This window comes from Apis laboriosa, unplaced genomic scaffold (assembly GCF_014066325.1).
Source record: "Apis laboriosa isolate Shangri-la unplaced genomic scaffold, ASM1406632v1 scaffold91_cov154, whole genome shotgun sequence".
NCBI lineage: Eukaryota > Metazoa > Arthropoda > Insecta > Hymenoptera > Apidae > Apis > Apis laboriosa.
Genome location: NW_025224773.1, coordinates 480,254 through 495,982, shown reverse-complemented (window position 1 = coordinate 495,982; position 15,729 = coordinate 480,254). Strand labels below are relative to the sequence as shown.

General features: G+C 33.8%; 1 protein-coding gene across 9 annotated transcripts in view; it reads left to right on the top strand.

The window, feature by feature from the left end:
• The window catches only part of LOC122719620 (hemicentin-2), a 401,244-nt gene that overhangs the window by 306,609 nt on the left and 78,906 nt on the right, over positions 1 to 15,729 (top strand). For all 9 annotated transcript variants that reach the window (XR_006347660.1, XR_006347658.1, XR_006347657.1 and 6 more), the window contains exons 4-5: positions 11,142 to 11,312; positions 12,099 to 12,260. Coding sequence is in view for 2 of the 9 variants with exons in the window: in XM_043945581.1 (XP_043801516.1) it covers positions 11,142 to 11,312; positions 12,099 to 12,260 (333 nt within the window). In the remaining 7 variants the exon portion in view is untranslated. The remainder of the gene's footprint in view (positions 1 to 11,141; positions 11,313 to 12,098; positions 12,261 to 15,729) is intronic.

Sequence of the window (15,729 nt, the reverse complement as noted above, 5' to 3'; positions counted from 1 at the left end):
TATTTATCTCCTCGTTAAATTAAACTCGAACGATTGGGAGGCAGTGATTGTGCATTATCGTTTTTTTTTTTTTCTTTTTTTCTTTCGAAAATTCGCAATAAATTTAAATTTGAACGACTGGGATTCGCGTTATTTATTTGTATACGATTGTTTTGTAGATATTCGTGAATGTTGTTAAGGTTTTCGAGCGCGTCTGTAAGCCAGGTATTGAAAATAAACAAAGGCTTCGAATTGTAATATGAATCACGTAGGTAGCAGATAGTGAGTCGAGCTCGTTTATTGAAAGCTGACTGAGGAAAAAATATGGATAACCGAGATTGGAAAAACAATCGCTCAAGTTTCATTGACGTTGATAATAATATCGAACATTGGAATTTTGTAAAATCTTTTCAATTTGAGATATAAAAAGAATGAAACTTTTAAAAGAAGAAAAATTTAATCGTAAGAAAATAATTTGTCATAATATTAATCATTCCAAAATAGTAATTGTACAATGTTAATCTAAAATCTTGAATTTTGTAAAATCTTTTCAATTTGAGACACGAGCTATAAAAAGAATGAAGATTTTAAAAGAAGAAAAATTTAATCGTAAGAAAATAATTTGTCATTAATAATATTAATTAATATAATTGTCAATAATATTAATTATTCCAAAATAGTAATTGTACAAATCTGTTAATCTAAAATCTTGAATTTTGTAAAATCTTTTCAATTTGAGACACGAGCTATAAAAAGAATGAAGATTTTAAAAGAAGAAAAATTTAATCGTAAGAAAATAATTTGTCATAATATTAATTATTCCAAAATAGTAATTGTACAATGTTAATCTAAAATCTTTAAAACGTTATTCTTCTCTTTTTAAATATCCAGATAAATGTTTTTGGATATTTAGAAAAGGATTCTCGAGCGAAATGGAATCAGGGGGGGGGGGGGGGGGGAGAGAAAAAGATAGGCTTCGGGCAACAACTGAAACTAGCGCATACACGGGGGAAGTAGATCCAACGTGGAGGGAATCTCAGCACAATTTTTCGGCTGAGTGACACGGTTAAGGGGCGAAATTAAACACTGCATTCTTCTTTCTTACGTGCTTCATACGGGAGTATCACTCGTTGTCCTTGTCATATAAGACAACTTGGCTTGGGGCGATCGCAGCTCTCATTTCTTTTTTTAAAATGGCACGTGTCTTTTGCCTCGTTGCCGCGTATTTATACGTCGGTATGAAATAATTTAAGAGAGATCATTATTCCACACAAAGGAATCACTTTTATTGAAGTGTTAATTAAAAACGACGAGTTTTCTGTTTTGGTTACCACAATGGAAGTGATAAAATGGGTGGATAATATTCATTCCTTTTTTCCAGATTATAAATTTGTATAAAATAAGAAAAATTTTATTAATTCTCGTATATACGTGTGTATATATATATATATATAATTCGACGGAAAATGAATAAATTTTCTTCTCTATTTGGATTAACAAATTTTGATTGACAAATCAAGCAAAATTTCTTTCCTTCTCTTCTATCTTTTCAAAATAAAATCTAAACGTTAAAACGATAGAACATCGATCACATTCGACTTTTGCTTTTGTATAGGTAATTGTTTTCTTTATAAATTTTCCAAAGAATTTCCATTATCGTTTAAATGCAAGTACAAACATTTCCATCGTTCGAGTTTCGATATTCGAAGAGGAGAAAGAAGGACAAAAAACTGGGGAAGATGGGAAAATCGAGTTGGATTTTATTTTACAAGAGCTTTGGGTTTCCAAAGCTGGCTGAAAACGTATGGCGAAACTTTCACATCAACCTAATACCTGTCCGAAAGTTTTCTATAACTCTTGCCGCAGAAAACGCGTAGGAGACGCGCGATTCCGACGGTCAGAATGAAATTTGAAAACTTGAAACTCATTCCATGTATTTCGCGTCGCGATCCTTCCACCTGGTTTGCACGACGATGTAATAAAAATATCGTTACGATATATGATTAGTCCACAAAATTTTTATGCGCGTAAATATGCACGTATCTTTCGTATCAGTTGTGCTTTGGATACTTAAGCAACGAGATCAATAGATTGAGAATGGATGTTCAAAAAATTAATGAGATTATTTTAACGTTGTTTTTTAATTCCTGACGAGTAAAAATCGAGTGAAATATATCTCTGAACGATTGTCGCGCAATGGTTATCTTAAAACTCGATTAAAAGCGTTTTAAAATTAGAAAATGTTTGAATCGCTGTAACTTGGAAGATAATTGTTTCCAGTCAACGGGTGAATGATCAATAGAAGCGCGAAGCTTTGCCCTTTGATACACATTTTCGTTTATTTCGATACGACTTCCGGTTCCCGAAATATCATCGTGTAAAAGAAAGGATGATTTTTATTCGTTTACGTCGAATCCGATTAAACCTTTATTAAAATTCTAGAAACTTTGAACCGCTATAACTTCGAAGATATTGACTTGCGATCGATGAATGAAAGCTCGTTAGAAGCGCGAATCTTTCCCCTTTGAAACCCATTTTCGTTCATTCCTATGCGACTTTCCGTTCCCGAGATATCGTCGTGCAAAGAAAAGGGTAATTTTCGATCGTTTACTATCTCCATCCTTGTCGTTTACTCGGACCTCTCGCTCGCGCCTCGTCTCACTGACCTATTCCAGACGAGTGGCAGACGCACTTCCGGGAAAAATGTAGGTCACTAGATCGAGCGCCAATTCATAATCCCTGTGTTAAAATCTTTATATATCTCGGCAACCGATTGAGATATCTAGATGATTCAAAACGTGATTTCAATGGCTTGATTTCTTCTATTTTCTGTATAATTGAATATTTGAATATGTTTTGCAACCGCATAAAAATCCGTAGTTTAATTATGATATGTTTCTTTTGAACGAAGAGATAGTTAGTATTGTATTTACAAGTAAAATCAGCTGTTGTTTGTCGTCGAATCCGCAGATATTTATATTAGTATAATAAATAATAAAATAAATTATTGTTTTGCGTATTTCTTATTTAGTTTAAAAATGTACGTGGAATATCAAGAAAAATACAATATTGTAAAAAAAGATATCGATTAAGCTCGACAAGAACAATTCGCACACAACGAATTCGATACACCGTAATCCATTTTAAATTTGATATTAATAGATTTTAAATTAATAAAACGATCGAATGATATGCTATTTCCAATTAACGAGAAAATTAATTAAAAATATTTAAATATTTCTTCCGTTATATAAGAAAAAAAAAAAAAGAATAAGAAATAGAGAAAAAAAGGGAAAGATTAAAAATTTTAAAAGTATCGTGAAATTGATTAAATCAAAGAGTGATCCTTTTTTTCACCTTTTTTTAATTGTACTCTCTTGATGTAATACCTCATAATGAGAGTATAGCACGAATATTCTGAACTTTGATGGATGGGATATAAAATGCAATTTTCACACGCATCTGCGCGGCGTGAAATCACTCTACTCTTGCTCTTTGCACTGATAAAAATTCAATGAGGAACATCCTATAATTCATTGAAATAAAATTTCATTTTCTACGAAATTGAACTTTCTGGAACTATAATGGAGATAATGCACAAAATCAGATATAGAATAACTATTTTTTTTTTTTTTTTTTTGCTTTGGTCGACCATACAAATAATGCAAAATTATATTGATGATAAATAAATATATCACTCACACAATAGGGAAAGATGCAATAGATAAAATATTGGATTAGAATTGTTGAAATATTGATTTCATTCTTATTTATTATATTTCTCAAACGTCGAAATCGATGATGAGAAACATATATAGGATGGCATCAATCGTGACATTGAGACTCCAATAACACGTTTCACATTCAAAAAACATTCGTCCATCCATCTCTGATCCGATGTTAATCTGGTGAAAAAGAAATGGAGGATACGCGATAAACATTGCCAGTCCAGAAACTGGCACGGTCAACAAAATCACGCATAACAATCGGGAATAAATCACTCTTGCCACCAAATAAATATATCCTCGTCCACGCGTTGAGAGCTTTCCTATCGTGAGCTTCGATCGTCGCGGATTTCGACTTTCTCCCTAAAAAAAAAAAAATAAATAAATAAATAAAAATAAAAATAAAATAAAAAAAGAAAGAAAGAAAGAGAAATAATAAAATTCGGACAGAGAGTGTCAGTTTGATGAAGCGACATCTATAATTAAGATCTTCTAATTTGAGAGAAGTAGCAACCGTTTTGCCGGTTGTTGGCACTGTGCTCCGCTATTGGCTACTGCAACGCGTATTTCAAAGGGCAATTTATCGGATGGAAAGCTGTTACGGTCGCGTCGAGAAGTGGCAATCGAGCTATATTTAAATCGTATGAAGGGCTACTTGTCTCGCGGCCAATCCAATTATATCTTCTGGCTGCTGGAAATTATGGGATTTCAGTGCCACTCTCTCCATTGAGCCGCGATCGATCCAACACTTCTCACTCCACGCTCCTTCTTTCTCGTTCTAAATTCTGATTCTGGAATACATCGATCCTCGATGGGGGAATGTTTTTTTCGTATTATTAAAAATCGGATTCTCAAGGGTTTAATTTCGGAGTATCGGGGAATTTGGACGGAGGATGGAATCGATTTTAATATAGATTTTGTTAAAATTGCGAATGCTTAAATAGATAAATAGTTGGATTGTGACGCGTGATTGTTCTTTATTTTTCGAACGAATTTTTGGAATATTCTAACAAACATCTCGAAAACGAGCTTGAGATTTTTCTAGGTATGTTATAGTTAGTTTGAAATTTTACAATATTCCTAGATTCAACAGTTATACGTACTTGCACTGGAATCTCTGTTGCACCAATTGTGAGACAGAAAAAACGTTCATAGAAGAAAATTGCAGTTAGCAGTTCCTAATAATCTTTTTTTTACAACACGTTACCGAAATAACGTGATTTCCCGAAAAATAAGCAACATTTTTATCGAGAATTCAGATTATCTTATCAGTTTCGCCAAGCTCGTGAAAGTTGGAGTACGTTTTTTTCATCGTGCAGCAGCATATTGTGCTTTGGGGACCCGTTTCCTCGATTTTTCGAGGAAAGAGTGAAAATTTCACTGGATCCATCGAATTTCGTCGTAGAATGAGAAAGTTTTCGCGCGATATCTCGTCGTCGTCGTCCTGTTATTTTCTTAATAAAATGTTAACTGTAATGTAAAATCGTTCGTTTTTAAATTTCCTCAACAGAGGAATTTTCCTGTTCTTCGCACAAAAATTATATTAAACATTTAAAAAAATGTAATTTATATAAATACATGCGTGTATTTTGAAATTGGGAAGATCAAACCAATCGATATTTTGAACGTTGAGATTGAATTTTCATTTTAACCCGATGATTAGGTTCCTTTAGTGGAAACATATCAGAGATATGAGATATTCAATTTCCGGCGATAAGACGATGGATCGAAAGGTTTCGATAGAAATTTTGCTTCATTTAAATGCAAATTACACGATAAATTCTTATTGATTTGTGTCAGCAAGAGTTGGGAATGGGGTGAATTGTTCATTAAGGGAAAATAATTACGCGGGAGAGTGGAATGTTTAAAAATTGTCGAGCTTGGAAAGTATAAGGCACTTGGATATTCAATGAAATTAACACTTTTGCAAATTAAACGCCATCGTAATTTTTTTCCTCCGATAATTCGTTTAACTGAATCGTTATTACGAGGAGAGAATAATAATAAAATAAAGAGAGAATTATCGTAAAGTTTTTTATTATTGTATTCTTTTTATCTGATATCATAAATTATATTATACTAATCTCAAACACATAACAGATTTTTTTTTTTAATTTGAAATCAATTACAATGGAAAATAGAAAAATAAATCTTGAGATGGATCAATCTCTTTCAATAATATAAAAGACATCAAATTATAAATAATTTGATTAATTTTCAAGAAAAATTCATTATTTAAATTTATCATATCTTGAATATCGTAAAAACTTCACGTTATATTTCTTCAAATAATTTTTAAAAATAAATCGTTCCATTTATTTATAACTATTAAAAGCGATTCACCTGATATTAATTTGTCTGAGAATTAATATTTAATTCCATGATTATCGAGGATACGAAAATTGAAATGGAATACAAAGAAGTGTGATATTTATTCAAATTAAATCAAATTAAATTTCATGTTGAACATTCTATTATTATAAATATAAATGAATTTATAATATCTGTTATAATTTCAATTCGTATTCCATTCGCAATTTTACAACATTGTTCATTCCGTGTTTCGTATTCCTTCCGAGTCTCCGCCATCCACTTTCGTTCTCTCGAAGCTCATTTCACCTCGTATCGTGAAATCGCTGCACAGGGACCTAGCGATTTGCTAGATTAGAGAAACTCTCTGGCGAGGCTTGTGACAAGTGATACACTTCTCTGATATAACTGCATCTCGCGCTTTTCTTCTCCTTTTACGAAAATAACTACTCACGAACGATGGCTGGATGTGCAATGGACGTTAATTTTAGGGGGATTTACTTTTATTAGGGTTCATTAACCCTGAAATAAAAAGAGAAAGAAAAATTAGAAATTTATTGAACATTAGATAATCAGATATCGTTGTGAAGATAGTTTTCGTCCCACGAAAATTTCCGATTCAAATGTATAAAATTGTCATATATTTTGTGTAATAAATACCACTTAATTATTATGAGATATAGTACATCTTGGGATCAAAGTAACTTGTATTTGTAATCCAGTAGTCTAAATAGAGAGACCCAAAGGGATTTTCGCAAAGTCTAATCTAAACTACTAGATATGGTGTAGTTCTTAGTTTGCCTACATCCTTGCAAACAATGATCTTTGGAAAGCTGTTCCAATTACCGAAGCCTGCCAAGGAGAGATATTTACCTCCTAGAGTCTCGTTTATACTTCATCTTCTAAATAATTCCATCTATCGTTGTAACGAGATTAGAATTCCATTTATTCGATTCTAGAGTAAATAATAATAATAAAAAGATAGACATACATCTAGCTCGTCTTAGCTTCACTATTAAAAACGATTTTCAAAATTACTCTAAATTTTTAAATCCAAAGAAATATATATCAACGTATATACGTATATTCTTAGATTCCTTATTTCTTGAATTATCATCTCTCTCTCTATATAAAACACAAACATAAATATATAAAAAAAAAAAGAGAATAAAATTTCTTCAAAGCTGTCATCCGCGGCATCCATCATCACAGGATCGATCCTCCTCCACCCTTCCTCAGTGCCCAAGTCCGTGCACGCGCTCGTCGCTTCCCCTTCGACTGGCCAATAAAAAGTCGCCGTAAATTCGCAAGATGAATTTTCCCAGGGAAAACAGTTACTTGACATTCAGTGGCTCGCGGTGAATTCAGCCGGGGCTCCGCACCCGGAAGCGCCACTTGTACGCGTTGAAAAGTTTATTCATAGCCCGGGCCCGAGAAAAAAGCTGGTCCGCCTCGTTTTTTTCAAACCGAGCCCTCGCCTTTGCCGCCCCTCCTCCCCCTCGCACAATGGCCGACCGTGTCCAAGGGAATCCTGAATTGAAAGAAAAAAAAAAAAAAAAAAGAAAAAAGAAAGCCGGGGTTTCAAACGTCCCCGCAGACGTGCCTTTCACGGGGGGATGATATTGAGTTCAGTAGGGTGTGGAGAGGAGGGGGAAGGAGGGAAATAGGGGACAAGGAGGAGGATCTTCCTCCGAGTATTATGATCCGTCCAAGTTTTCCGCACGATTTACCGAAGCGACTGGCTTCGAGAGTGCCACGGAAGTTGGGCTGGCGTGGTGAATAATAACTCGTGGTATTCTTAGTTCTGTGTTTAGAATGGGATGTTTCGATGAAAGTGTCGCCATTGGTTTCACAGTTGTGAAGGGAGGGGTAAGGATGGTTGGCGGGTGTGTGAATGGCGTTGAACGAAATGTATAGGGGAATAGAGAGGGTGCTTTGTTGAGTTGGGGATAGGGGGCGGTTTGTGTTGAAGGCGCGATAAAGTTTGATACTACTGGTGATGGGATTAGTCGTGAGCAGTAGATTTGAACGTTGACGTATTCGAGTTCTTTTTTAAGGGTTTTTGAAAGAAGAAAATCGTTCAGAGTTCAGATTCGAATTTAATTTTGTTGGAAAGTAAATAAATTTTAAAAATGGAAATTTTTGGAACTAGGAATAAAAATTGGGCTGTTGGAAATAATTATTTATTTCGTGAATGAGGTGTATTAAGTAAAATTTAGTGGAAAGAAGAAAAAAAGATACATAAATGTGTAAAAAAATTGTTACTGAAATGAAAATAAAGGGATAATATTGGTGAAAATTAACATATTAATTATAAACTTGAACAGAGAAGGAATGTAAGAGCGTTTTAATGATTAAAAATGGGAAATTTGAGGAATTGTACATAATCTTGGGAAAAATTATATTATTCATTGTGTATATTTGAGGAAGATGAAAGTGAATGTAATTATACTTTGTTAGTTTACTCAAAAGTGTCAAGATCTGATGATAATATGAAATGGAAGATTAAAGTTTGAAACTATATGGTGAGGAAATGTAATAAGGGTATAACATGACAGCGCCGCATATTATGCACATCATTTTCGTAGAACAACGAAGAAACTTTAGAATTTTCGGTAAGTTTTTTTAAAGATAAATAAAAATTCTTCGTAAACTTTTTTGATAAATCGTAAACAATATTTCGTAGTTTTAAAAATTCAATTCACTTTCATGATATCTCTCTCTATACCTATCTCGTACAATTTAATAAAATTACAAAAATTTTCGCTTATAAATCTTCGTTTTTAATAATAATAAACATACCAAATTCTAGATTATTCTTTAAGAATAATGCATCATTATTCGCAAAAAAAATTCCAGTTGTTGGAAATGGACGAGACAACTAATGAAACTATATATAAGAAAACATCATTGATTATTCGCTAATCGAAAATTTATTAAAACGTTCATTATTCACTCGTTAATCGAGCGAAATATTCTTTCGTGAGACAAAGGCGACGAGATTGATATTCGATATTAAAGTCGAAATTTATGGGAGTTCGCGTGATTAGAAGTGCGACGATATCGATTAGCTATTAATCGACGAGAAACGAGATTGATGAACAGGAAATTAAACGGAAATTTAAATAAATTAAAACATGAGCGAGAGCAAAATTGACCGTTTCGATTTTTTTTTCTCCATCGAATATTGGACACAATTAATGTTGAAATGGAGGAAAAAAGAAATATATATATGAATTTTCAATATTCCTTGAATGATCGGTAATTGAATTATTATTAGAATTTTCTTTTAATAGCATTCTATGTCAATAACGAATTTATTTATTTATTTATTTATTTTAATTACTCAATTCTCTTATAAAATCATTAAAAATTAATTTTTTGACATATCGAAATAGTTTAAACGAAAATAATTAAAATTGAAAATGAGAGAAATGACAAAAAACACGTGAACATTTGTATTTATATGAGGATTGTCTAAATTCATTAAAGCTATATATAAAAGTATTGCAATTTTTGTATTGTATGTTCTTTCGAAACAATTGTTTTCATAATATCTTATAATATAACAATATTATATTAACATATCTGTAGCTCGATAAATATGATTGAAACTAGACACATCTAATACTCATTTTTCTAATGCTTTCAAAACTTTCTCCTTCTTTTTCTCTCTAAACTTTCCCCTCCAAACTCTCCAAATTTTACACCAAGTGTTCACTCTTAAGAAGATTTATTCTTCTATACATACACTCTATATATACACATATATCACATGGCCATTTAGCTTTCGCAAAGATTTTCAAAATATTCGTTTAATCCAAAATATTTGAAAATATATTTCAATCTGACATTTATTATCGCATAAATTCGTCGGTCAATCTGTCATTCTTTTGTAGTATTTCTGTCTTCACTTTCTATACGTGTATCTGCCGAGTTTGTATTAAAATATGCACGACTAAAGAATTTCATGGAATCTTTCATTTAAAATATTTCACAAATTCAAATCTTAATACGGTTATACCATTTATCTTATTCTACATCAAAATTAAATTTGATTTTAATATGATATTTATAATACAGATTAAAATAAAGAATTAGATCACATTATACATTTAAAAGCTATCTTCCTATCTATACATCTTTCAATCTGTGTGAATATTATATATCTTGCTATTATTAAGTTAACCAATTATTAATTTAATATAAAATTTAATAATTTTAATTCCTTCATTTTTATTTAATAATGTGAGATATAATTAAAAATTATATATATATAAGGATATATTTTAGATTCAAGAATTGAATTTCTGTTCAAAATCATGTTAGAATAATTCAGATTAATTAAGGTAACTTGTATCTTAGACGAGAGATCCAGAAATGTATCCCATGTTGTGATTTTTTATGAACTTTTATATAATAATAGACATTGAGAAGATAATGGTATTAATATGAAATATAAATTATTAAGCATCGATACAGAAAACCTAATATTATTTAATTTCAATTTTTCTATCTTATCAATCTGAAGAGGATTCATGAAAAAATCACAGATATTTTTCAATCTTGATTTTCTCATAAATTTCCAACCAAAAAATTACATAGATCAAATTAAGATGAATTCAAGAATTTACAATAATTTCCATGATTTTGAGCATAAAAATTGAACAAATAAACAATGAAACAAAAATTAAAAATTAATATACGTTTACAAAATTAATTAATACGTTCAAGATAAAATCATCTTATCGCTTTCCTCCAATTTTATCTCGTATAAATTTCTGTTAAAAGCAATTATAAACAATATACAAACGAATATAACAAATTAAAAAAAAGTCAAAGATACATACATGATTCTTAAGTTTCAAATCGACCGACGAGAGATTAATACAGATAGGGGATTAAACTGACTGTTATAACTAAGCGTACTTGTATTCGCAATCAATATTGAATCGTTCGGTTTGCTTTCGAGGAAGTCGACGGGGAGGAGGGGACCTAACCAAACAACGTGAGATTCTGTTCGATAAACAGGGGCCTGTGTGCTGAACAGTGGCCAATAATAGTGGAACGAATCGAAGACGCTTTTTAACCGTGTAATTGACCGAATTCTCGTTTCTCTCTTCACAGTTCAACCTGCATTCGTACGTGTCATCGACGAGACGACGAGGAAGACGTTAAGCACCGGCGCCACTTTAGGGCCTATAAACGAAGGCTCCGTGATTTCCTTGTACTGCGAGAGCGGCGAGGGGAAACCAGTGCCTACGGTCGAGTGGTTCAAGAACGAGCAACCCGTGGAAGGTAAAGCTTACAGATAAATCGCAATACTCTTTTTCCCTTCTTTCCCTTTTTTCGATTTTTCTTTTTATTTTTTTTTTTTTTTTTTTTTATATAATCGTAAGAATATTTCTCAAAATATGAGTTTTTTTAACGTGAAAGCTTTAATTAGTTGTGAAAATTATTTTACTAGCAACAAGATTCTTAAGGTATATCCCGACATCTTATTTAGAAACAAGAATCTCGTATTCGTCACGCGTATTCCACGGTAATAGGAACCGTCGCTCATGTTACAAGCAAATCATAGTGTGTCGAGTTACGAAGTATATTAGATACTCGTATCTCAATTTCGATATTATTGTAGAGAAATCTTGATTCTTGATCACGTGATTCCTCCTGATATGTGTACAGATATTAATACTGATAATCAAAATTGAAAGAGACGAATACAATTAACGTGTTACACAAATCTTTACGCGTCTTCTTTCCAAATAATTTTTCAAGTTTTTTTACTTTCAAAAAAATTTGGAATTTCGTTTCGAAAAATTGAAGATAATCAATCTGAGAACATATATTATATAAGTCAAAAAGAAAAGAAAAAACAATTTCTTTTTTAATCCACCAGTAAATACATTTGACATCGTTTCGAAAGGATCACGAATCCTCTCTCGTCAAATTCCACGCGCACCGACACTCATCATCATGCTCAGATTCGAAATCATTCCCAAACAATCAACCCCTTGTTGTACCTTGCAGAAACTCGATATAGAAACGCATATCTGAACACACGTTTGATCGGGCCTGTTTCAGCGTCCAGCACGACGACGATAGCCGAGAGCGGAATAGGGAACGCGAGTAGTTTGCTGCAGATGCAAATCACACGCGACGAGCTCAATACAACTTTCACGTGTAAAGTCAACAGTACAGCCCTCGTCGAGCCTCTCACCGTCGACATCAAGCTCGATGTTCATGGTAAGTGTTCATCGTGCGTACACCTTTGCAAAATTTTTAATTCTTTTCTTCCAAGTTTGCTGAAAATCAATCTATCATTACTTTTCGGTTATACATTTGATCGCGCATTCTTCGATCCAATTTTAATTCTTTCTGAAGAAGGGATAAGCGTTTTCTTTTATCTATCGTCTCGATCCAAAGAGAATAATCCTGGCGAAACGAATCGTGTATTCGTTTATCTGGACATCTCGTCTAGAGGATCCTCTCTAGGAAAGGAAGTCTCGAAAGGGTGTGAAATACGACCCCCTTGCGTCCTCCTTAGCATTCTTTTCGCGCGTGCCTCCCCTCCCTCCTGATTGTTTCCGCTCCGGAATTGAACGTTTCCCTTTAAGAAGGGAAAGATAGAATCGTTCTGAACATCTCGAAATTGAATTTATAGCTTTTGCAAAGTTTTCATTTCCTTCCCTCGGTGTATGCATGAGACATCCGCTTTGAACAAAAGTAAATTTATTTTCACGGAGTAATTTAAAGATTTCTTCTGCCTAGGGATTTTATCCAACAATCCTCAACAGATATCAGAGTTTTTTTTTTTTTTTTTTTTTTTCAAAGGGGAAATACGAGATATAAATGGTGAAATAATCCTTGCTGCAATTCCATTGCAGATTGGAGATTATTGAAATATACGTTCTAGAAAGTTTTAGATATTATTATTAAATAGATATTTTCCTCGATGTTAAGAGCTTCGACACCCTCCAGAGGATCTTAACTCGTAGTTAACGATAACATCGGCTGACTCAACAGCCGAGAATCATTACACCAACCATTGTCAAGCCGTGGATCTAAACCGCGACTTCGAGGAACTTGGCCCTCGAAGAGTGGGTCGTGTAAATTTAATCGGTAGCCATTGTGCGCGCGAGAAGACGACGAAATGGACCGTTCCGTTTAAAGTTGTGAACACATTACGTTTCGTACGCGCGCCGTGTACACAAAGGGAAACAAAGTCGAAGATAAATCGGTCCATGAGTCGAGTAGCGTCTGTACCGTTTAATGTACACACAAAGCTGTCGTAAGAGGTGCGTTCAAAAGATGGTTTGAAACGCAGGATGATTAAATAACGAGTTACGATTTCCGCCAATCCACCAACTGGATAATGGATGGTAAGGGAAGATTAATGTTTTTCGGATGATACCTAGAATTTCCTGGAACGTTCAATTTCACAGCGTAAAGTTTACGAAAGTTAAGCATGATCTATGAATTATAAACGAAGGGAATCAAAATCGTCGGTGAATTACGATCTTGCTACTTTTAAGTCATAAATCACACCGGTGAAAAAGGCTTTTTCGTTAAAACTATGATCGTTAAAATTCGTGTGTGAAATGTGTAGCCCCCTTTCCTTTTTCTTTTTTACATCTTTCCATCCCCCCCTTCCACCGAGCATTCCATCCCCCATAACACGTGAGATTTCTTTCTTTCCTTATTCTTTTTTTTTTTTTTTATTTAGTAACTCGTGAAAAATGAACGCATCTCCCTAATGAATATCATTCAACGCAACTTTCCCTTAATGCAATATTCCGTGATTTATTTCTGCCAGTTTTTCCTCTTTTTGATTTCACTCTTCTCGATTCGCGCCTTTCTTCTCCCCGCATGAATTTCTTTCCCATTTATCTCTGTCGAGTAATCGTCGCAATATCATTTAATAAATAATAACGTAACCGAATGATCTTCGATAATTTGTCTCCTTCCCTCTCCCTCCTTTTTTTTCTTTTCTCTCACTCACGAGATGGTGATAATTTCCGTGTCTATTTTATGAGAAATCGTGCCGTGAATTTCTATCCAAGATACGCATCTTTAATCCTGGTAAAATAGAAGATACCATTGAGGCGATATATCCTGTATCGTATCCCGTATCTCGTGTACAACGCTGTAGGGTTAATATTAAGTATGGATCACTGGGGCACGGCGTGGTATGCCTGATCTATATCAGCCCGTAACTACTGACTGGGATTACCCAATGCGCTCTGTGATTTAGGATAGTTGTCGATGTAAATGAAATATTACTATATATTATATCGTCGAATGGAATGTTTCTAACGTGATCTATAAATAATCGATCAATTATTTGCAATAACAATTTCACAATTACTTCGATTCCAAATAATTCCCCTGATCTTTTAAAATCATTCTTACAAGCAAAATAATTCGCTCTATCACTTAATTCATAATAATTCAACAAGAGATAATAAAGAAAAAAAATATATATTCAAATTTCTTCTTCCTATTACAACGCCTGAGATTACGATCTCATCACTCCCTTCTCTCCTCTTCCGACACTGACTAAGTGAAATCGAAGATTTAGCCTGGAAAATTCCCCCTCCAAGATAGAATCGAACACGGAACGGAGATTAAAGAATGAGGAATCGGCGACAGAGCCGTAGATTAGAATAATTTATCGCTGATACACGTTTCTCGCGTGCCCCTCGCCCGGCCAAACAAATCGCCATCGCGCGCCCAGTTACCTGTCTCGATTCAAAAAGTTTCCGCCGAGTCTTCTCTCCCCTCCCCTCCACACTTTCCACGAAGTTATATATCCATACAAGCTCGTGGGGAGGGAAACGCAAAATCGTTGGTACTAGATTAAGAGTTAAAGTTGCTCGAAAGCCTCTTCCCTCCACCCCCTCCAACAGCTTTCGCTTCCTATCGTTTCCTCGTCAAGACAATGTTATCGAGGGGGAAAGAAAATTTGATTTATGGCCGTATTCGAAGGCGGCTCTGTCGAGATCTCGAGTATTTTATTGATACCTGCGCTGGGAAGGATGATGAAGGAAGATGGGGAGGGATGATAATTTTTCAACGACGTTTGTGCGTTAAAGATGGAGCATGAAGAGTATAGTTTTCTTCCGAGCATTTTATGTGGATGTAGAAAAGTTTGATTGCACATTCTGTGCGTGTAATAAGTTATATTCGAGTATTTTTGTGATTCGAAGAAATTTAGATAGGAGTATGAATTAGAGATTCTATATGAAGATTTTAAAATTGATCTCTAAATATCAAAAGATCCTTGCCTTTTTTCGCAAGAACGTTCCTACGAATTCAGAAAGAAAAATCTAGAAAACTTGGAAGAAATGCAGGTCTATCGATTTAATTGTTAAGCATGTAGATATAATTCGACTAGGTTTAACGAATAAATAATTTGAATAATTATAGAGTTGGATCGTATAAGATTCTTCGTGAACGCGACCGAGTTAAAGACGAATGAAGGAAAGTTTGACTCTCTGGAAAACTGGAGAGTTTGTCGTGTGAGTAATCCTCCTTTTACAAAGCGTCGAAGGAAAGTACGGGCGATGAAAGACTTTGACGCGTTGGAAAATCACGAATTGTCACGGGACCGAGGCGGCCATCTTTGACTTTGACTCGCGCGAATGAGGGCGCTTTTTTCTTTGTTTGCTTGATTGGAATCGCGTTTATTCGAAGGAAATTTCGAACACGGTGC